General features: G+C 46.0%; 1 protein-coding gene across 1 annotated transcript in view; it reads left to right on the top strand.

Annotated features, from left to right (window-relative positions):
- The first annotated feature begins 2,038 nt into the window (after positions 1-2,038).
- Positions 2,039-23,989, top strand: part of LOC133341908 (calcium-activated potassium channel subunit alpha-1-like) — a 160,039-nt gene continuing 138,088 nt past the window's right edge. Inside the window, 4 exon segments of the mRNA XM_061550729.1 lie at positions 2,039-2,736; positions 11,236-11,406; positions 16,859-16,920; positions 23,086-23,179. Coding sequence (XP_061406713.1) covers positions 2,311-2,736; positions 11,236-11,406; positions 16,859-16,920; positions 23,086-23,179 — 753 coding nt within the window. The 5' untranslated portion in view covers positions 2,039-2,310.

Raw genomic sequence — 23,989 nt, 5'->3', positions numbered from 1 at the left:
GAGCACACCATCATGTGCCTATTTGAGCAAAGTGAATCAAGGGGACACCCAGATGCGATTTTTGTAACAGTGGTTGTTGGTAATACAGGCGTGTCTCGCTGAACGAGCGAGATACGTTCCACTGAAGGTTGCTTGGGAAGAGAAAACTCGTTAAACGACCATCGTTTTCCCATTGATTCCCATGTTAAAAAGGTCAGCTACGTTTCAGCTCCACAAAAAATCCACTCTTGAACAGCTTTTTTAACGTAAGAAACACAAATTGTAATGTTAAAATAAAGTAATAAAACATCAAATGTAACCAGAGTGCTTGCAGGTGCCTGCCATTTACGTTGTTTGAAGGGTAGATGATGTTAGTGGGTGGAGGCAGCAGCAGTGTGCCCACGCACGACCGCTGGTTCAAATGTCACTCGCCACTGATGTTAGCCGTGGCTGGGTATCGAACCAGGGTTGCTGGGTTCATAGCCACTATGGATATATGTTTAACTTCTTTCGCAACATACCTAGCCAATCGGAGAGGCGATGCAGGGATGCGAGATGGAGCGCGGCGACTTCCTGTCCTCGTCTACGAAACGCTGCCACCCACCCTCTCCCCCCAACCCACCCATTGCAGTGCCACCACGAGGGCAACCTCCACCCACACGACGACGAGACACGTGGGCACAGCACAGCTGGTAAACAAACAGCCGCGGGCCGCCTTGCGCCCACTTGCCGCCACGGGGCGCTTTCGATCATCGATAGGTCTCCGCTCGCTAAACGAACATTTTGTTCGTTTTGTGAACAAATGGGTCTAAATTCAAAGTGCTCGTTATAGCGAATTATCGCTGAAAGATCGCTCGTTAAAGGAGAATGCCTGTATACTTGAATAGGGATCGAACCCAGGATCCAGGCTTCTATGTGTTGGGCTGGTAAAATTAACCACCACTCCATCGCTCCCAAACAAAACCCGTGCACCTGGATAACGTTTGACAGATCGCTGTTTGCGATTTTCACGGACGAAGTGCGTTACCGTCGTACTAGAAATCGAACCCTGCCAGGTTTTATGTTCAAACAAATATCCATTACCTCATTTTGCAAACATCACCTACTATGAATTGGTTAACCATTGCATTGAATGACTTTCCAACGTGTAACTGGATAAGTATATGGCTCTAGTATGATTCGACCGGTTGAGTGCCAAGTGGTGTTAGCGAGCGCCTATTCGGGGTACGTGCTCATGGGCAGCAAGCACACGCGTGCGCACCTTTCATAGTCCACTGCTGTCAACGCAAATCATTTTACGCTGAGTCGACCTAGGGGGGCGCCCCGGGTAAGGTTGGGATAACGATGGCCACTGATGCGTGGGCGGCAGGTGATCCAGGGATTCGTGGATCGTATCGCGGGGCGCTAATAACGATGATAAAATAAATGCAAAGATCCCCCGTGTAGCCTTTCACTAAAGGTTGGCGAAAGTGCTCCGAGTGAGTTCACTGATGAAGGCCGGCACGGCACACGAGAGGGTGGGTGGCCAGCGCCACGTCAGGCCGTCTTTGTCTTCCTTGTGGTGACTCTTATACATAACACCAGCCACTCATTAAAGGCTGAGTCGACCTAGGGGAGGCCCAGGACCGGTTCAGATAATCGTCACTGGTGTTGGCCGCGAGCGGGAATCGAACTCGGGTCGCCGGGTGTCGTATCCCAGTGCGCGCTCACCGTTACGCGCTACCCCTCCTCCCCATAACAAAACAATGCACACAGGCTTACAAAGACACGCACGCACATTAGCGGACACATACACGCACACACGCACGCACACACACACACGCGCGCACACACACACGCGCGCACACCCACGAGCACACATACACGTGCGCGCACACACACACGCGCACACACACACGTGCACACACACGAGCACACACACACGTGCGCGCACACACACACGCGCACACACGTGCGCACACACACACGTGCGCGCACACACACACGTGCACACACACACGCGCACACCCACGAGCACACACACACACGTGCGCGCACACACACACGCGCACACACACACGCGCACACCCACGAGTACACACACACGCGCACACACACGTGCGCGCACAGACACACACACGCGCACACACACACACACGTGCGCGCACAGACACACACACGTGTTGGGGGGCTGGTGGGGGTGACGGGAGGGGCGCGTGCGTGCCGAGCGGGAGAGAGCGCGGAGTGAGACCCAGTGCCCGGCGAGTGGGGGCAGTCATCATCGCGCCGCGCGCTATGTCGACGGCTGACGCTCCTCAGCGCGCAGCGCAGCAGTGATCGGCAGTGGCGAAGATGACGGCGATGATGATGATGGAGTTCATCATCATGACGACGGTGGCGGCGTCGGCGACAGCCGTCCTGAGGCTGGGGCTGCTCGCGCCTGCCGCGGCCGCCGCAGATGTGGGCTTGGGCATCGGCGCCGAGCGCGGGGTCGGGAGGAGAGCCGCCTCGACATCGCAGGACGCGAAGAAGGGGGGCCCCGGCGGCGGCGGGGGGGTTCGCGGGGAGTTGTTCAACTGGAGCCTGGCCGAGCCCGTGCACCTGTCGCAGCAGTCGGAGGCTCAGGCGGCGGTGTGCGACCCCGAGCAGCGCATGTGGTGGGCTTTCCTCGCCTCGTCGCTCGTCACCTTCCTCGGTGGCCTGCTCGCCATCGTGGCGTGGCGAGGCGTGCACTGCGTGTGGACGTGGTGCTGCAGGGCGTGCGCCCGCAGTCACAAGGTGCGCACCCCACACCGCAACCGCCACCACCACCACCGCCACCACAACCACCACCACCAACGCCGCCACCACAACCACCGCCACCACCACCACAACCACCACCACCAACGCCGCCACCACAACCACCGCCACCACCACCAACGCTGCCGTCCCGCGAGTGTTCGTAGGCTGGCGTGCGCGCTGCGCCTACGAACCCGGCGACCCGAGTTCGATTCCCGCTCGCGGTCACCACCAACGCCGGTGACCGTTAGCTGGGCCCGGTCGCTGGGCCGTCTCCCCTAGGTAGACTCAGCCTCAAGCGAGTACCCGGTGCGGTGTGTAGTAAACATCGCCACTGGGGAGACAAAGGCGGCCGGGCGTGGTGCTGGCCACCCACCCCCTCGTGCGCCGTGCCAGCCTTCATAGGTGCTGCTCGCTAACAGCGCTTGACCCAACAGTCTGTTACAGGCTGCACGGGGGTCTTTGTGTCTGTACTACTACTCCTGTTCGCTTCGTGACGTTAGTTTTCAAAAGGCCACCGTCTCGTATTCGCCACGTGCATTGCGGCTCTTGAAAGAAATTAGAGTGATTTTTTGGTTTCACCGAATTCGAAAAGGGTGGCTCTTCTTGTTATTTTGGTTGCTGGCCCCTGGTCTCCACGATCTAGAGTCACACAGCACCCGGCCTCTGTGGTAGTCGATCCTCGAAGAGTATCGATCGAGCGAGTACACGCTCGATCTTAGCGGCACACCGAACCAAAAACATCACTGTGGGCCCTTCATCCAGCAGTGGATTGATCATGTCCGACGACGATGTTGCGTGCTTGCGCTCGTGCCGCTACGGGCGCGCCTGGTGCCGTCATGGAAACGTGGAATGTCCACTATCGCGTCGTGTGTGTCGCTCTCTGCTCCTCGATCACCGCGTGTTCGCCCCCCCCCCCCCAGGCCTCGTCGCGGTTACTCAATGGGAGCCGCAGACGCGTGGGTCTCAGGTTCAATTCCTCACCCGGGGAACTGGGGCTCCCGACTCGGCCGATGCACTAAGAGGGGGCACTTGTGTGTGTGTGTTTTGTGGGTGCATTTTGTGGGTGTGTGTGTTTTGTGGGTGCGTTTGGTGGGTGTGTGTGTGTTCAATTGGTAATTGTTAGGACAGCCGTCTGTTCGTCTATTTATTTTAATTTCTGCATCTGTTTACTGTGTCCATTTTCAACGCCGATGTCTCATGTTACGTTCATTTATGTGTTCGTTAATCATTGTATTTAACTCTATCTGTCCATTGTTTACTTCAATTGTCTGTGCGCCTGTCAATTGTTTCATTGCAATGTCTCTGTGTCTGTACATGCATGTCTTACGTTGCGTTGACATCTGGGTGTCTATGTGTTAATTATTTTATTGCATTGTCCGTGTGTCCGTGGATGAGTTCGAAAGCATAGCGACACACCGTTTGTGAAGCAGTGTGTGACTGTATGATGCTCTGGAGCTAGACTCTTGAGCATCATACAGTCTCACACACACACACTCCAGCCTGTTTCTGCATATATTGTACAAGGCACATGCCACGCATACAATGCAGGGTCTATCGGACCCAGCTCGGCTCTATATATCGACAGTCCAGTTCAGCCTGTCACAGCATCACAGAGCACATGACACACAGAACTACACATTCCATACCATGGGGTGACCATATCAACTACATACGTTACATGTGTCTAGGCGCTGTTGCATACACTCCACTACAGCCTTTGTTGTCACGTACATCGTGGGCAATACCCATAGGCAGTACACAACGTGGGCTCTAATCATCAGCCCCGCTACGACCACCGCCGTGGCACGCGACCCACACGCAATCCGATTGTGGGCATGCACCGAACGCGGTCTGTAATATGTTTCCGTAGAGTCTCAACAATTCAATTCACGTTGTGTTGCTGTGTGTAGGAAAAGACAATATGTAGGTTGCTTATACATAGAGTTACAGCGATACAACGCAGCTTATTACGTTATACGCACAGCGCATGTGCTATGCAATAGCGTATAGACGTACATGTTATACAGGGTGTTTAAAACGATGGACCCGATTTGAAATCGCTAAATATTTGCAACCACGAACCGCCCATGAATGAAACTCTTACCACTTGAAAGGGCGGGGGATAGAGTTTCAAATGATGCCTCTCCCAGTGCACAAACAGCCCCTAGCCTCAGTCATTCGCAAGACACACTGCCTCAACGTTGGATAGGTCGCACGGGACCCCAAGACTTGGCGCTACACTCTTGGCCTCCAAGATCCCCAGACATCACCTCACCCTGCGGCTTTGTCTTGTGGGGAGACGTCAAAGACCGTGTTGTTTTGTGCCACCATTAGCGACTAATCTGGATGACCTCAAAAACAGAATCACGGCAGCGGTGACTTCAGTGGAAGAAGACACTTTGAGAGGCGTTTGGGACGAATTCAACAATCGTCTCGATGTTGTCCGTACAGCAGGTGGAGGGCACATAGAGCATTTATAAAATGGTTAGTAAAACCTGATAACTCATTAAACCATTTGTAACTTTTTGCGTAATTGTAACATGTTGCCATCGTGAAATATACTGCTTTGAAATTGGGTACATCTTTTTACAACACCCTGTACAGTATATTGAATATATACTGTATACCATATACGGTAGTGTACAACTTCGGGGTCGATTAAACAATTAACACTTTGTGTTAAGTCAGCAGTGGCTGTCCTATGCAATAACTCATCCCCGCCATAGGAATGTGGACTTTCCAGCACTGGCTCAGGGCTTTAAACAGCCGAGTCGTGTATATTTCACATTATTGTTCAGTTACGTCTTGTATCACACGTATGATACATTATGTATACATTACACTGGTATGTTTATGTACACATTGTGTAAGACTGCCGTTTTATGCAAGACTTCCTCTACCCCTGTATCCTGACTCTTAACCCCTAAACCATGACGCCAACCTATACACCCTAAGCTAGCACCTAACCCAGCACTGTGGAGCAGAGGTCGCAAACGGGTTTTGATTCCTTACCCGTACCCGGCCGCACCAGGGTCGCAAACGGGTACCGGTACGGGTAGCCGGGTACGGGTAGCCGGGTATCGGGTAGGGTACGGATATCGGGTACCCGGTTGCGACGTCTGCTGTGGAGGCAGCAACGAGGCTTGGTGGGTCGCCGCACAGATGCCGCGAAACTCCCTTCCCGTGGGTGTCGAGGAGGAGCCGCAACCCTGGCTCGCCACGAGAGGGCAGTGCAGCAAAACATGTGGACTCCACCTGTTCCGTCTGTCTGGGATCGAGTGTTGCCCTCTCACACGCGTGGGTTTTCTCCGGGCGCTCCGGTTTCCTCCGAAATATGAACACTCACGATTTGTCTAATAACACCTTAATACGCAATTGTTGGCGCCAGCCCTACAGATTGCTACACTGCTGCCTTCCCGCTTGTCTGTGGTTCCTCTTCACGTCGCCGAGTCGTTCTTTCTCTCTGCTTGAGAGCGAGAGAACGATGTGGTCGGTGCATTACAAGTTAAAATTATTATTCGACCATAATCCCATTCCCTCCGTGTTTTGTCAACTGAAAAGCTAAAGAAGTGGGAATTGGAAAGGACCCGCTATTGGAAAAGCCAGCCCAAGGGGAAAGGCTTTGTGATAGAATAAAATCTGGTGTTAAAAATCTAGCTATCAGTCTCATTTTGCAAGATTGACATGGGTACCCAGAGACTCAGCCGTGGTGTCTGCTGCTGCATCGCTCGGTCGTGGTGTCTAGCAACATTGGGGGAGGTGCCTCTAAATTTAAAGGGCCCAGATGAGATGACAAGACGAGATGTGGGTGTAGCGAGATAAGAGGAATGTTGATGAAAAATAGAGAGGTAGTGAGGTGAGAGATATTCAAAGTAACCGCAGTGGCTGCCTCGTCCCGTTGACGCTGTATGAACGAATCTGTAACATCTACATGTTGCAGATTGCAAAATGTTTGTTAGCACAGGATATACCTGTTTGCTATGGTGTGTGAGTGTGTGTCACTTGACACCAAGGTCACCTTTGCAAACGAGATCTCCCACCCTCAAGGGATCATTCGGATGAAATATTTTTTTAAATCAATTAATAGGAACTAAAACACGAAGACATACATAGCAGAGCTGCTTGACACTCGAAGCCTTTGCTTTGATCTCTTATGGTGAAGGCCTTCCTAATAAACAGTGAGAAAACAACCTAAGAATATGAAGGCCTTCCTGTCAGCAGTGGTGAGATTCACAACAGACTCTCCGGGAAGTGAAACTTACCGCCGCAAAAGTTGGAGTCGGTCAGAAATGTCTTTTCCCCAGAAAATGACGTCGCAGGAAAGCGGGGCACAAGGGTGCAACATATAGGGTGACACAGAGGGGGTGCTTGGGAACAAATAGCTTCTTAGAATCCGAACAACCCAGTAATGCCGGGCTGCACCGTTACCTTTACACACAAACACCGACCAGGCACCGGATTCATCGCTCGATTACTCCCAAGAGGGACAGACCTCTGGTGTGCCACAACCTATAGGGGTACACACAGTACACTAACTCTTAACCCTTAAGTGTAAACCTTTAATGCTGTTAATATTATTATTATAGCATATGTATCTGTTTGGCCTCGAGCAAACAAAACATATGAAATGCCCCAATGGGTGTCACACTGTTTATTTGTATATTGATTATTGTTTACAACAGAGCTAGTGTATTACCTTCGATGTTAATATTCTCTCATGTTGTGTGAGTGTGAGAGCCCGGCTGTGACTTTCAGTTCTGAATGTGTAGAGGGTATATATAATTGCTTGGCACGCATTTCAGCCTTTATTGTTTGATTTAACTGCAGAAGGCAGCAGCTCCTCTGCTCCATAGCGAGCCACTCACTGATTGAATATGGTACCTATTAACCTTATGGAGTACCCACCACATCCCCTATGCTTATTAAGGTTACAGTGCTCTGTTATAACAGCCATGAACCACAGCATATTAGCAGCGTCCCCACTGTGGTGTGCAGGGAATGTGTCGCGTGTATTCAATCGATGGAAATACTCAGCACATTCGTCAATAGCACTGTGGCCCTAAACTAAATATATATGTGCAATGTTTAGAGCAATTATCCTTCTTCATGGCACATACAAATGATATATTACGTGTTTTTACGTTTTTTAAAGAAGGGCCATTGCTCGGAACATCACCTATTATATATTTGTTTATTGTTCAGGCCACAGTGTTGTTGATGAATGTGTCGAGTGTTTAGTTGTTGTTATAACCTGTGCTTGCGCACCACTGCCAACACAGCAGCAACATCACGAAATAATGTACTTGTTTTCAATGTACGCATTTATATACATTTGTGTCTATGAGTTTCATTATATTGTGTTATTCATTTGCATGTTTACTGTATACATAGTGATCCAGGTCTCCCTTGCAAAAACATATTTTGTCTCAGCAGAGTCTCATGTTGTTAAAAAAAATACGGATGTGAGTATGCGTTTGCTTACAACCAAACTACCTTAAATGTGCCTTGCCTTTTCAGAAGCTGAGCAGGCAAGAGCCAGTTTAGTCCATGGATGGGTGACCACTGGAGCTTGCCAGGAAATGACAGTGTTGAGTCTTATCCCTTGTTATTCGCGTGGGGTTTCTCTGGTCTCTCCAGTTTCCTCCCGCATGCCAAACACTCATTGTTAATGGGGCTGGACAAAAATCCCAATTGCAGCAGCTTCTTGTAAAAAAAGTGATCTGGCAGACAGTGAGGATTCCCTGGGTAAATATTACAATTTATATTATATGGCATGTAGCTATTTCAGCACAAGGAATCATTCCACTTCGACAAAAGACCTTTTGCAATTATCTAACAATCACAATTTAGGATGAGACCGTGACCCTTAATGCAGCTATTTCTGCCAGTGTGATGATGGGTCTGGCTACCTATTGTTGAGACGTATTTTTTCAGTGCTTTACAATCCCTAGTTCTGTCACGTTCACACACCTCACATCCCGTCAAAATCATCGTGGGTTTGTCAGCTTTTCCAGCATTTCTGTAAAAAATTTCTCACATTTTGTTTGCTAAATGAGAATATTGTGGACCGTACTTGCAAGCCGATATACAAGCATAAACTTCAAAAATTATCCTCATTCCAATAATCTGCTAATCCCTGTAAATTAGATTTTTACCCACGGTTCACGACTCTGAGAGAACTGTTGATCCTGAAATCTGTGAAAGAATATATTGCGTGCCTCATGAGAACCAGTCTGGAGAGTGGCTTAGCTGTGGGTTGCCCCTTCTTCTTCTTTAATGCTGCCTAACGGCGTGTGCGACTTCACGATGATATTGGTCCCGGTCTAGGGTTGCCCCCTACGTCAGTATTATTGTGAAGTGTTGCCTGCGCAGTAGTCAGTTGGAGCCACAGCGACGCCTTATTGCAAAAACAATTACTTTAAACCCAAGCTTTAAGTAAAAATTGAAACCCTCATCAGGATCTATTTAACTATTTTTTAAACATTTTTAGCAGGTAAGGCCCACTGAGCTATATAGCTATTTTTCAAAAGCACCCTGGCTATCACAAATGATAGCTGAACGAAGTGGATTATCACGTGGAAATTTATAGCAGCCAAATACTCTTAAACGCACGTTGATTCTAAATGTGGAGGGAAAAACCGGAGGACCCGGACAAAAATCCACGTGGCCATGGGGAGAGAGACATGCAAACTCCAAATATACATGTGTCAAGAGTCGAGATTGAAGCCACGGCCTCCTGCATACCAGGCGAGGTAGTTAACATCTCGCCACCATAGCTGTGGTGACCCACAGCCCTGTAGCATTGGGAAGGTCACGGGGAGTGGGGCGTGGGGGGTGCTGGAGGGGTCTGAGGAACCCCCCAGCTGTTGAGGGCTCAGCCCCCCTTCCGAATTCTTACTGTCAAGTCAAAACAAATATTGGTCCAACATTTCCTCATAAATAGATTGGGTGAGAGCTAGATCAGGATGCCCGATAGACAAAAGCAAGTTGTGCCGTCACTCTTTCTCGTATTTCTTTGTATGTATCCCTCCTTTAAACAAAATCACGCTACAGGGTGGCTATTCGGGGTGGGCACTTTGAACATCACCTGCTGAGGCTGCTCCACCTGGTGGAAAGTCAATAAAGGAGAGGACCTAACGCGTTGAATGACCTTCAAGATGTGTTGATGTTGGAGCATGCTACATGGGCCACCAACCTCCACTGACCAGCGTGTTGAAGGAGGATCACATAGCAACTCTCGCTGACATAGCGACTCTCGCTGACATAGCAACTCTCGCTGACAGGAATCCTTTCTCCGGCAGTAGATTCACAAATGGCTGAAAATGTATGTTTTGTGAATACTAGCTAGGCTCATAATCGGCATGTGTACAGAATAGCACTGGCTGTCAGCAGATATGTTTTACATTCGTAGCGAGTGTTTACGAAGTACTTGTGTGTCTTGATTTGGCACATCATAAGTTCTAGATTTGAAGCTTTCGTGACTGCAATAATTCATATTCTTAGGTTTTTTTATGCAGTCTATTCTTAGTCTTAAGCCTCACCTTACCATATTAATAATAAGTATGCGGCCCTTGCCCCACCACCGTCTCCAACCATTATATAAAAGGAGTGGTAGCTCCTGCAATCTCTCATTTACTTGATACAGCTGTCGTGGCTGTGACGGTACCACCTGAAGACGGAAGCTTGTGTTGCCTCCGAAACGTGATTTTTATTTTATTTTACTTTTTTATGTTTTTACCTACGTGACTATCAAAAAAACCTAAGAATACATCATAAATTACTATTGTTTCATGAAAGTCAAGCATGATGCTCGTTACGGCAAGTCACCCGGTTTACTTACTGAATTTATAATGTCAACTTTGCTTTATTAGTCCTTTCACGTTTCCAGTAAAGTGTCATCTTTCAAAACAGGTGCTAACGTGTTCGGAATGTCCCGTGCAAAGGTGCTCTGAAGGTAGTCATTATTGTAACACTATGGAGCGGATTCTGTGTACGTGATCCGTGTTATGTTTGTGTGACATGCGATGAATGCTGTTTGTCTCCGTGCCATACGTTGAGCACTGCCATGGGTTGCTGTTTGCAAGCAGTGCTCTATATTGCCCGTGATGTGGGTTTGAATAATTGGGTGTTCGCAATGTGGACTTGGGCTGGACCTCCTTTAAAAAAACATGTGCGCTCGGCGCAGTCGGGTCAACGTCGCTGAGGAGTAGACAAATATAGTTGGGCACAGTGCTCACCACACCAACCCCCTCAATCAATGTATAGTTCTGTGCTGGCCTCTTTAGGCTCTCGCAAACAACTGCGATCTGTGCCGCGTAGTGACATCTGTACTGCGTAGTGACATCTGTACCGTTGCAGGACGCCCATGAAATAGGGCCCCACAGCTCATCGGGTCCTTCCTGGCGAAATAAATTAAATGTATCTATCTAAATCTATAATCTTCTCTTAACCTTGATATCTGCACATTCGCCCATCACACGTTTCTCGCCGATGCAGAAGGTGTCGACGGAGGGACGGCTCCAGGGAGGCTCCTACCAGGACCCGCGCTTCGAGGGAGGTGTGGAGCGTGTGGCCGAGATGGACATGAACGAGGTTGGGTGGATGACATCCGTCAAGGACTGGGCCGGGGTCATGATCTCCGCACAGACGCAGACGGGACGCGTGCTGGTCAGTGGCGCTCGGCTCCTCGCAAGCATTGAGCCTGCCCCTTAATTTCTCTCTCTCTCTCTCGTTGAATGTCTTTGGGCATCACTGAATGCAGCGCATCGCGGTTTCGTGGGGAAAGGGCATAGCAGTAGCTGCTGTTTGCAAACAGAACAAAATACATAGGCACGCGACACGTCTCCTTCATATGTCCATCACTCCACATAAAAAAAGTGTTTCTTACACAACCCATCATCTGCACGTCCTTGTGTGTTTCATGACCAGCAAACCCTGAACCTCATCAGGAAAGGCTTGCTTGAATCAATATATGTGAACTTTCGATCTTGTAGGCAAGGACCATCTATTTACGATATGGGGTGCTAAACGATACAGTAATGTTTAACTTAAAATAATTATGAGCGTCATTATGGAGAATATAAATAACAAAATAATAAGCATAACAATAGGTTTTACCATTTCTGCCAATAAAACAGGTGTCAAGATAGTAGTAGGTTTTTACCCTTTAAACTGGTACAAAAACTGACACCTTTATACAAGGCATCATGTTTGCAATAACCACAACACAAGCAGTCAAAATGCAAACAAAATAAAGGTATCAGTTTTTGTACCAGTTTAAAGGGTAAAAACCTACTACTATATTTTGCCACTGGTAAAGGAGGTCTCACAGGTGTCAAGATATTAAAACACCAAACAGAATCCTTATTCAAGGAATCTTGTCTGCATTAACCACACGTACTTGTGGTGAACATGCAAACAAAAAACGTGCTCTGATAATTATATATGCGTTGTCTTTGAAACTGATAGGGTCAAACCTATTGTTATATTTTAATAATGGCAAGAAAGGTCCCATAAAATAATAAGCAGTCAAGAATGAAAATATTTCGTACACAACTCATTAGTAACCAGTCCAGAGTTGACTGAATTTGCATTGAAACAATGCGAGTTAAATTATGCCCTCTCAGAAGGCCGTGCGGCTGATGTGTTCCTTGACAGTGACACCTATTAGGTAGCATTGTGCAGTGATTAGGAAAAATCTAAGAGAATGCTCCATAAAGTTTGCTATATTTCTTTTCTAAAGTCACTTTTCTGAGTGAGAAGGTAATAATGAGTTGCGGTCCTGTGCAGCCAATAATCAGCCGTTTCAAGTTATTATTGTTATTATGCTTGTTTAGGTAGAAAAGTCTGAGATTCCAGACTTTTTTTGAGGGACCTTATTTTCGCAGTAGGGGACGGTGATTGCCACATACATTCCAAATTATTTTTTTGCGGACGAGTTTTCAATTTTGGACCATGACACCAGTACGGTAACACACAATGTTCTAATCCTGCGAATGATGCGATATGATCTTCAAACTTGCGCAGTCTTCATTTCTGAGCGGCCACTCTATTTGAACCGTGAACGGTTGCAAGAAGCGGTGAACGCGCCATCGTATAGCGTCACCCTCAAGAGCGATGAGGCACTTGCACTTGGTGCTGCCATCGCAGGGCACGTGGCACTCCCCTCAGCGCTCCAGGAAGGGAGCGCCTCCCTTGATGGATCTCTTTCGTGTGCCACAGTCGCCCCTTTACTGACTTTAAAATGGCCCGAGGGCATCACGTGACTGATGATTTTCATTTGTGTGTCTACCTTGGAGGGAAGGCCAGGAATACCGTAATAGTAGGCAGCTAAATTATTACATGTTATGAAGCGAGTCATGCAAGGACACAAATAAATTAAATTGAATTATTTATAATGTGCTTTGTTTGACCAATGCAAAAGGCCATTGAGATGTATTATATTTTTAGCAATCTAGACGTGAAAAAACACCAATGTTTAATTTTTACATTTATTATTCATTTTATTTTTTTTTAATTACAAGTTTAAACTTGAAATGTATACGTACACACAAAGGTGCACCGCCTATTGCAATGCAAAAATGAATTCTGTACTATTTTGCCGTACTGCGGCCCAACAGGCCCAGACTGTGACCCTGGCGGATTCTTGCCAATGCCATCATGGCAACCACGGTGGCATTTGTTTAAAATGCCACGCTCTGCTGATGAGACTCAGACAGTTAAAACCAGTCAGAAAGTTTGCATTTTTGTATGCTTGCAATTTGAATTTGTAAATGCTTGCTGGAAAACGTTGGCGCATGAGGTCCATTAATGAAACGGATTTTATCTTGTTAATTTATTGCTGTTATTTTACGATTTAAATTTTATTAATTTAATATGGAGGCTTTTTTTTACCATGTAATTCGTGTTGTTGTTAACGCATTTGTATTCCAACTGTGCCGTCAGCATCATTATATGGGACTGAGGATCGATTTTGAACTCTCTTCACCCTGCGTTGGAGAGTTCACAGAACTATTTCTGAGATCGCTCTTCATGTGACCTTTATAATGCACAAGCTGAGCAGAGCACTTTCCCACGATTTCTGACAGTCAAACTTACACATACATGTATATCTTTTTAAACTCAAAGCTGGAAATTAAGATAAAAAATCTAATTTCATGAGATTTTTTCTTCTTTGCAGTCATTGGTGACCGACCAGAGAGGCTCACTTTAATCATGGGTGGCTGTCCAGATTTAACCAAGAATATCAGTTGTGCCACTTAACTTACTGTGATTCCAACACGCCTCTGTGAAGCAACGGAAACATTCGTGTAGGGCAAGGAAATGCAAACGTACCCGTGTCTTCTGAAATATTCACAGTCATGTATTTGCAGGCTGCTGGGGATGTGTTGAGGGAAAGGCTTCACATTGCATCTCGCTGCGATTCCGACAAGGATGAAGTGTAGAAAGCTGCATGCTCAATGACTCATGTGCCGCTCTTCTCAAATAGAGCGTAATTTAGTGGTTGCCTCGTCACGCAGTGGGCACGCGCACATAATGGAGATTCCAATCTTTCTGAAGGACAACCCCACACATTAGTTTTAATGTTATTGACGTCTTCTTCTTCATTATATGTTCCATAATCTCTTCTGGGTGACCACAGTCACACACCGGAGAGTTTTAAATTTTCCATTTACGCATCAAGTACAGTATCCGCATCAGCTGCCATGGTTTGTGTAGTGGATGCAGTTTAGGGTTGTGGCCCAAAAGCTCCGCGGAACATCGAAGCTCGAGATTTTTCACGAGGTGTTTGTGACTTTTTGTTCATCGTCACCTCTCCGTGATGATGGACTCCAGCTCGAACTAGGACTTCAACTTCCATTTGTGAATCAAGCGCTCCGCCCCTGTGCCATCCATCCTTGTGCGTTTCCAAAGAGAACGCTAATAACGCGACGCGGCCCTCAACCGCCAGTTGCCGGCATTCAATTGTGATTTAAATAAACAAAGAGCAGAGGCGCGCGGGAATTGAAAATGTGTCGTTAATGCGATCAGCTTCACGCAAAGATGAGTCATTTAATTTTTTCGGGACCGAAATAATTCTAAGGCGCAGGCTCAGTCCGTGTCACCCTGTGAAACGTGCTGCAATGTTCCCACAAAGCCCTCGGTGAATTCACACATTTATCACTCGGCCTTATTCTCCAAAGTAGCACACGGAGAGCCATGTGTTGCGCTGAATATAAACGGGCTGTCAGGCGAGGAACAGGTGCTGGCGCTGCGAGCGCGGGTTATTGTTCTGCTCCCGTAATTCATCGTTCAAGTTGCGGCCGCGCGCGCGTGGCCCGTGCGAGCGCGCGCGTGCGTGCGCGTGGCGCGAGCGAGCACGCGCGTGCGCGATTGCTGTGAATGCAACGCACCATCGACCGACAGCTCTGGCAGGTGGGGACCAAGATGTTTGCGTACAAAAATAACGAATTCGGTCTCGTTTGAACAAATACTTGACGGAGGTATGTCAGGCTGGCTGGCTTCAACGATGCGTGTGTCTCCTGCATAAAATGGGGTGGTGCTCATCTCCATTGGCAGCTTTGAGCCACCGTTTCCTGCCAAGTGACTCTAGGGCGTGGGGGTTATGATTGCTACCCGTTCATAATTAGTATGGGCAGCGCATATGTCAGTTGGGTCTCCTCAGCACTACTTTTACTCTTTAAATAGCTGGAGAGATGTTATGCTGGAGTCCAAAACGCCCGTTGGCCAGGATATGTGACTTTGCAATGTGATGCTTTCATGCACGATCTGTCTCCTTGGTTTGTTGAATTCAGCAGTGTTGACCATTACAATGGGACGATTAGCCAAGTTGGGTGCAGCGAATCAGCACCTCTGACATGAGTGAAATCAGGTTCTCAAGTGGAATGGTCTTAGTCTGGTAACCAAAAATGCTAATTTGGTTATCCACCTAAAGTGCACCTTCTACGGTCTGATACATTTTTTGGCAGACAGAAAAAGAGAACCCCCTCCCCACACACACACAGATAAAGAGCTCTGCCTAGAGGTTGTGGTAAGACAAACCATTGAAGGATGTCGAGCTGAGACCATTGATGTCACTTCCAAGAAATGTTTTCAACATGGCTTGTCTCTGGTGTTAGTTCAAGAATTCTTCACTCTGCATTGCAAGTCCATCATGCAAAAGAGATTTAATATTTGTGAACAATACGAATACCAAAACATCACAATCCGGACAGATATTGAAAGCGTAGTGACAGTGTTCATAATAGGAAGGTGACTGTATCACATTTCCCGATTCTTTATACAGTACAGTATATCTCTCGGTAGAAATGAATTAATGTTGACTGGGTATTTTGCACAAAATCCACATGAAATATAATATTTCGCCCAATTAAAAAAATTAAGTTGGTGAGGTAGCAAATTTCATCGAACGCCTTTTACATCAAATGTTAGCTGTCTGGGTCAATTCCTGTTTTGGATTAAGAGTCAAGTCAATGACATCACGCTCGGTGCCTCAGTCCGTGTTGCCTTCATGTTCAGCCAGCAGGGGAAATTCCACATTCTTATGGCTATAAGCTATTAATAATATATATCTACGAAACATCCCAATGCAGAACTATCCTCAGAAGGAATCTTGACACTCAATGCGACTTATACAATAATTCCATCCTTACCCATGGAGTATCGATAGTTCAATTTTAATGAGTAATTTTATTGGGGTACCATATGTTGTCTTGATGTGGTCTGGGACGGTTTTTGCTGTTGTTTTGCTGCCTTGCCCAAGCTTTGGAATTTATGTACGTATACAATTTAAACTGATATAATGAATCAATTCAATTAATTAATTGTTAGTGTTTGTTTTTACCTTTCCTACACATTACACTATCTTTTTTTGTATCGTTTGTTGTCCGTAATGCTCTAACCCGACTCTACTGGAGATCTGTGTGAATAAAAAAAGAGCTTCATAGCTCATCGGATTTCTCCAGGATAAATAAAGGTTAATTCTGACTTTACCTTGATTAAATAACGGTTAAATACGGACGCTCTGTGAAGCGATGGTCTCTCAGTGCCCTGGCTCCTATGGGTTGAGAACGGGGCAATGGCTGATGCTGGCGACCTTGGTCTTGGTATCTGCCACCAGGTGTTCTTCGTGTTCCTGCTCAGCATCGGCACCCTCGTGATCTACTTCATCGACTCCTCCGAGTGAGTAACTCGCACGCAAACTTAGCGGTGCTAACGCGGGGTCGGGGCGGGGGGGGGGCCCAAGCGGACCCACAGATAACTTTCTTTGCTTTGTCCTCGTCTCAGCGTGAGCAAAATCAACTCGAAATAGAAGAGCACGAATCACCGAAATTGGGACAGTGAAACCCTCACCACCATCATTGTCATCATCATCATAACTGTTATTATCCGTCATAATGTAAGTGTCACCGTTATCAGCACTAATGTGTGAACAGCAACAGCATTAGCATCATACAGGCCACTGGGTTAGTGGCTTGAATATTGAATCCCATTTGGTGCCCACAATAATCTTTTTTGGTGATGGCACATCAAATTATGAAAAATAAGAATAGGTTTTACTCTTTCTGGCAATAACACAGGTGTTAAGATGTTCAAAGATAAAATAGATAGTTTTCAAGACTGCATTAACCACACGTACTTGTGGCAAAACATGCAAACAAACGTGCTCTGATAATATTTTCATTGTCTTTGAAACTGATTTGTCTACACCCGAGACGGCCTTCTTTATGGCCTTGTCTCACCAGTGTCAGACCAGCAAACACCAAAATAGGAACAGCACATCAAATAGTTCTGAAATGGGAAATACTTGCCTTTTGTATAATTATCAGCTAGAGGATGAAATGTAAATTAACGTATTTTTATTTTATCTTACCAGGTAAGACTCACTGGGCTATATAGCTATTTTTTACAAGTGACCTGGTCACAAATGATAGCTATACAAAGTGGCTTATCATGCGGAAATGTACAGCAGACAAATACTCAAAAAATATGCTGTTAAATGTGCAGGAAAAAAACGGAGGACCCGGGTAGAGAGACACGCAAATTCTAAATATACAGGCGTCAGTGTTGAGATTGAACCCATGACCTCCTGTATACCAGACGAGGTAGTAAACATTTTGCCACCATGGCACTTCATGTTGTTGTGGTGTCTTGTAGGTATATACGTTGTGGCTTCATCTTTGCCATGATTGTAATAACACTTGATTGCTGTATATGTGTTCAGAAATTGTATATACTTTTGCCAGAATACAGTCATTTGGATGTCATATCGTGCTACTTGCAGTGCGGTTTCGGTTGTGGCACATGGTCAATATGCAATTACAGATATGGGGAAATTGTTTGCATAATAATTAATGAAAACGAAACAACGGTCAAAATAAGACATTGTGAGTAAACTAAGTTGATACCCACGCTTGACGTTCCAGTTCATTATGATATAATTACAAAGACAAAGATCATCCGTGTAGCCTTAACAGACTGTCGGGGCAAGTGCTGTTAGCGAACACCTATGAAGGCCGGCACAGCACACGAGGGGGTGGGTGGCCAACGCCACGCCTGGCCACCTTTATCACCCCAGTAGTGACGTTTTACATGCCTCACCAGGTACTCATTTGAGGCTGAGTCGACTTAAGGGAGGCCCAGGACCGGTTCAGATAATCGTCACTGGTGTTGGCCGTGAGCGGGAATCGAACTCGGGATGCTGGGTTCGTAGTGCAGCGCGCTAAACGCTACACTACCGCTCCACACTAACCGCTATAATTACACACTTGGGCAGACATGCAGTGTTCCGGAGCATTTTATTATCTTAAATTCACTTTTCAGTGAAATGTATTTGTAAATTAATCAGGATGTTTTATTCGCGGCCCCAAATGAGTACTTTTCATAAGGTGTATTGCTTCAGTAAATCTCGCATAGATTGAATCTGTAATTAGGCGAATATTTTAATTAAGTTTCAGGCAGTAGCCTATAGCGTATGCATCTTGCCTGGCACATACTGTACCTGCTGTAATTTAGAGCCAGATATAAAAAAAAAATTCACTTTGATGGAATTGGCCAATAATGGGCAGTGACATTTCAATTGAACTGTGTGCACAATGTGGTCTTCAAGCATTTTCCGCCTGATTATCTCGAAGGATGTGGCTATGAACACGGTTACAGTGACCGACCCACGAAAGATTGTGACATTAAAACCCAGCGGAGGGTCAACTCGGCCCTTAAATCGATACAAATTCGATCAAATGAGTGCCACTTTGTGGGAAGTCAACAGTGGTCGGTCTGCCTTTGGAGAAAACGGGCCTCGACCGAAGGAATTAATTTCCCACCGGTGGCTGATGTCCGCCAAATGAAGACGAGTGCTCGTTCTGAGCGGGGACACTTTTTGTTTTGTCTCACAATAATAATAATACTACTGTACATCTCTTTGGACAGGTCGAATGTTCAATGCAACATAGAGACACCAGTGCAAAGTGAAAACAGTCGCCGTTTCGGATAGGCCACCCATCCCTGCGGCAGAGCCTCACCGTGCACTTGCAGCGACCGTGAGATCCCCCCTTTCATCGGTATCAAGGTCATGGAAACCAAGCGGTGCTATAATAGAAGCATTAACAGGTTTTCGCTTATCGGAGCGAGCGGTCCGATGGGTTTATGCACGTTTAATGAAAAGACACGCGCTTTGTCCGCCGCTGTCTTTGTGATGCTCCGCCGTGGGTCCACCTCTGTGAAATATAATCCCCGAAGCGAAGCGCGCCACCCGGGTTGTATCCGTTTGTATCGGAACAGGGCTTTCCGTCCTTAAGCACCAACCTCATGACGGTCTATACAATGTACCGATTGTGCCGAAGGTTGGCTCGGTGACCGCCGTTAGACGTGACTGCGGGGTTTCCCGCACGGTCAGAGCATGCGCGCGCTCATCCTCTGCTTTGTAAGCGTAGCAGCGGCAAGGGGGCGCGGAATACGCGTACGCGTGTACGCCTGGCACCGTAGAGACACACACAGGGGCAGACCTGCATCGGACAGCTGCGCGGCTATTGCTAAATTGACACCCATCGTCACGTGGGATTTAATAGGGGGAAGTGGTGACGGCGTGTCGTTGGCAACGGTGCGATTGGTTCGTAATGCCCTCTGCAATTGAATGTTGTGTCTGGCACGAGGAGGCACTGCGGTGTTTTGACATGTGAAGGTCTTTTGACATGTGAAGGTTAATCCGGCCTGGTGGTGAGCTGAACAACTGGAGCTGTGCGTTTATTTGCCACTGCCCCCGATGGATGGATGGAGAAGGGGAAAGAGGACGCAGGAGACAGGATGGGATGACAGTTTCTAGACGACACCATTGATTTTTTTTCTCAAACCTGTTTGATTATAAACATTAGCTTAGTGGCTCAACAGAAATCATTTCCAAATTGATTTAAAGTGAAGCCCAGCATTGATTGGAAGTAATTCCATAGGTAGTTAAATAGACGCACCGTTCCGATGGGACAGGGCATGTCGATGAGACATTTCCGCTATAGCGTGCCTCATGAGTGTTTCCATTGCCAAATTCACCTTTCCTAATTCACCCTTATTGGATGGATGAGTTGCTCAGAGTCAGTTGCTGAGTCGATGAGACCCGTGAAATTCCACGAGGGTACATGTGGATCGATAATTAAAAAGTCTGATGTATGATATTTCCTCAGAGTCTTCTCGCTCATATCCGTTCAGTTTGATTATAAACATTAGCTTTGTTTTCAACTCATAGTCGGTGCTCCCTGGAGTCACAGGTAGTGCTCGGTAAATTAAACCCGCCATTACAGTTGTCACCGTCTTAGTTATTGCATTGGTCCGTAGATTTTAAGTTTGCATGTCTCTGTCTCTCCCCGTGGTCGCGTAGATTTTTTTCTCCGCGTCCTCCGGTTTTTCCAATCACTTTTAGCAACTTGCGTCCAGATTATTTCGATTAATATGCTGCTGTAAATTTCCACATGAGTCACTTCGTTCAGCTATCATTTGTGCCCAGGTTGCTTCTGAAAAAATAAGCTAATAGCTCAGTGAGCTTTAGCGGGTAAGATTAAAAAAAAAGTTTAGTTTTATTTGTATGTTTTTTAAAAGTGATTTGTTTACCTTTCCTATACTCTAATCGTGTTTTTGTATTGTTTGTTGTTGTAACGTTCTGACCAGCCCCTACCTGGACATCTGTGCAAAATAGCTTTATAGCTCATTGGATTCCTCCAGCATAATACATATTCTGATTCTGACTCCATATACAGTACTGTGTTTATAGTTTATTTAGATTTTTGAGCCAGCTGGCCCGAACTGGGCAAAGGGCATCATTCACGTTTCACTCAGCAAAACCGGGAAGCACAGACTTTAGATCCATAATAGAGTTTTTTTTTAGATCGCATAAATATACATGATAATTGGTTCTTTACCCTTCTATCTGGCAACAAAACTGACACCTTTTTACAAGGAGTCATGTTTGCATAGACCACAATACCTGCAGGTATTGTGGTCTATGCAAACATGACTCCACAATACCTGCAGGTATTGTGGTCTATGCAAACATGACTCCTTGTAAAAAGGTGTCAGTTTTGTTGCCAGATAGAAGGGTAAAGAACCAATTATCATATTTTTACTGGCAAATGAGGTCCCCATAGTGTAGATGCTTGCCCCGAGCTCTCATACTCTGATGGTGCATTGTCTTTGAGTTGTGCGCCTTTTGGCGTCTTCTGGTCCAACCCATGTGAGACTAGGCTCGAAGGAAAGCTGTCTCGGGTGTGGACCAATCAACTTCAAGGACAGTGCACATTATCAGAGTTATGTCTTTTGTTTGTATTTATGACTGCAGGTATTGTGGTCTATGCAAACATGACTCCTTGTAAAAAGGTGTCAGTTTTGTTGCCAGATAGAAGGGTAAAGAACCAATTATCATATTTTTACTGGCAAATGAGGTCCCCATAGTATAAATATACATGTCGTTAAACCCGCCATTACCCGACACAGACAACTAGTAAGGGTTGTCAGGTAAACAGAACATGCCAATTTGTTACTAGTACAGCACACCGGTGTGTTGGAGAGTCAAGCCACAACATTTACAATTCGAGTACGACGTTTCGCCAGTAATTACACCTAGCATCATCAGGCGACAGCCAGAGTTGGTCGTGAAAGCCTACGTGTTAAACTGACAGACTTTATATATTCACATATTTAAGAATGTACAATGAAAATAATTAAATATATTTACAATAAACAAGAAAAATAGAGGTACAAAAAATGATGAACTTTAAATCTTTTCTATGGGTCTCGTACTGTCTGGGGCATACTGAGAGATAGACCAGTTCTGATAGGAAACAGGATATTTTGAATATGACAAATAATCTAGTAATGACAAAAAATAATAATAATACCATCATCATATATCCGAATGATCACAGTATTGTCATATTGTGAAATTCATGACAATGTTACTCGAAATTATTCCAATTTCGTAAATAATTAAAGCATAATTGCTTGTTTTCATCACATTAATCATAATTGATATCATCGGAATACTCATAACCTGTGTTTGTAATTGTCTTGGGTCATCCATGTGTCGCTCGCTCGGTATTACTGCTGTCAATACTCTATCGTGATTTATCAGGCTATTAAATAACAATTATCAGGCTTTTAAAGAACAATTATGCTGTCATTACCAAGTACATTGAAGGCACTTGTTTATTTATTTACTAGTGTTACATTACACTCCACCACACAGAGTACTATCGCGCTTGCTGATTAATCAAGCTTGTTCTTTTTCCCTCCTCTTCTCTCCGTGTTATCATCTGGACATCGCGACTATTTAGCCCTACCAGGTGCGTATGTTGTCGAGGTATCTCTTTCTCTCAACACTTTGGAAATAAAGAATGCAACACCTTCATTAATACCACTGTGGCTTTAAAAGGAAAAAAAAACATAGAATAGGTGACGTTTCTAGTTCCGGTCATTTTCTACCGTTGTCGTGTATTTGTATTTATTTAATTGTGCCGTGAAAAACAGCCATTGCCTAAAGCGTTGCCTCCTATACATTTGTCCCTTTAAAAGCCACGCAGTGGGGTATTTTTTTAATTGACAAATGTGTGTGTATGTTTGTTAATTGCATTTGTTCCATCACTGCCAAACGCAGCAGCATCACCAAATAATGTGTTTAGTTTTATCAATGTAAAGAGACTCCTTTGATTGCAGTTGTAGGGGGGTGGAATTACGGTTGGGTTGAAGCGAGCTGTGATTCACTGCCCTGGCTGCTCCCGAAATTCAGTTGAAATCAAATTTCTCCCGATCGGTGGACACATTGTCACGGTGCGTGCGCCTCTGCTGCGTTGTGCGTGCCCTTCTCAGCCCCATCGAGCTGTGCCAGTATTTCAACACGAACATCGCGCTGCAGATCGACATGGGCCTCAACGTGTTCTTCCTCCTCTACTTCGGGCTGCGGGTGAGGAGATCGCCTCGTGCTCGCGTTGTCCAGGCGTTACTGCGTGCGCCGATTGATAGCAACGCTGGCAACTGCGGCAAGGCCACCTGTCTCAAAAGCCAAACGGTTATCGGTTCAAATCCCAGTTTCTGAGCTCTCGAATTCAGGAATGATGATTGGTATTTCAAGAATATCAACTTGTAATGCGCCACACAGTAATGACTCTGAGGCGCCAAGAACCACAGACAAGCGGGATGACAGCAGCCATCCTGCTTGTCAATAATGACTCAAGCTCTGCGGTCCTCAATATTTTAAGTTGTCATTGGCCGATTAATGAGTCTTCTTGGTTCTTTCGGTAAAGTCACGTAGAAGGGAAATAATAAAATAATAAAAATAAAACATAATAAAATAATTATCACGACGTTTCGGCCACAACGCAAGCAGCCGTCCTCAGGTGAAGAACAGGTCTGTCGGGAAGACAGCGTCTGAATGAAACACCCCAGGCTTGGAGCGTATATTTAAGCTAGTTGGAGGGGGAAGAGAGCCTTGACAAAATAATTTGCATATCAAGAGGAATTTAGCATATTTATGGGAAATGCAGATATGGGATTAGTCACTACTTGTGAAATGCGTAGGAGGTGGGCGGGGGGTTTCAAAGTCATATTATGCCCGTGCATTATGCAGGATTAGCAGCATCAAAGGGAGGGGATAGGGGTAGCATTAAAAAAGGGAAGGAATGTTAATAGTATGTAGCTGCAGTAACTAAACCACCACGTAAAAAACTAAAGTATAAACTACATAGTATCATCAGTATAGTAAATATACTCTCCA

Source organism: Lethenteron reissneri, chromosome 12, assembly GCF_015708825.2.
Source record: "Lethenteron reissneri isolate LAM-NWPU_2019-01 chromosome 12, ASM1570882v1, whole genome shotgun sequence".
NCBI lineage: Eukaryota > Metazoa > Chordata > Hyperoartia > Petromyzontiformes > Petromyzontidae > Lethenteron > Lethenteron reissneri.
This window is presented reverse-complemented; position numbering and strand designations above follow the sequence as displayed.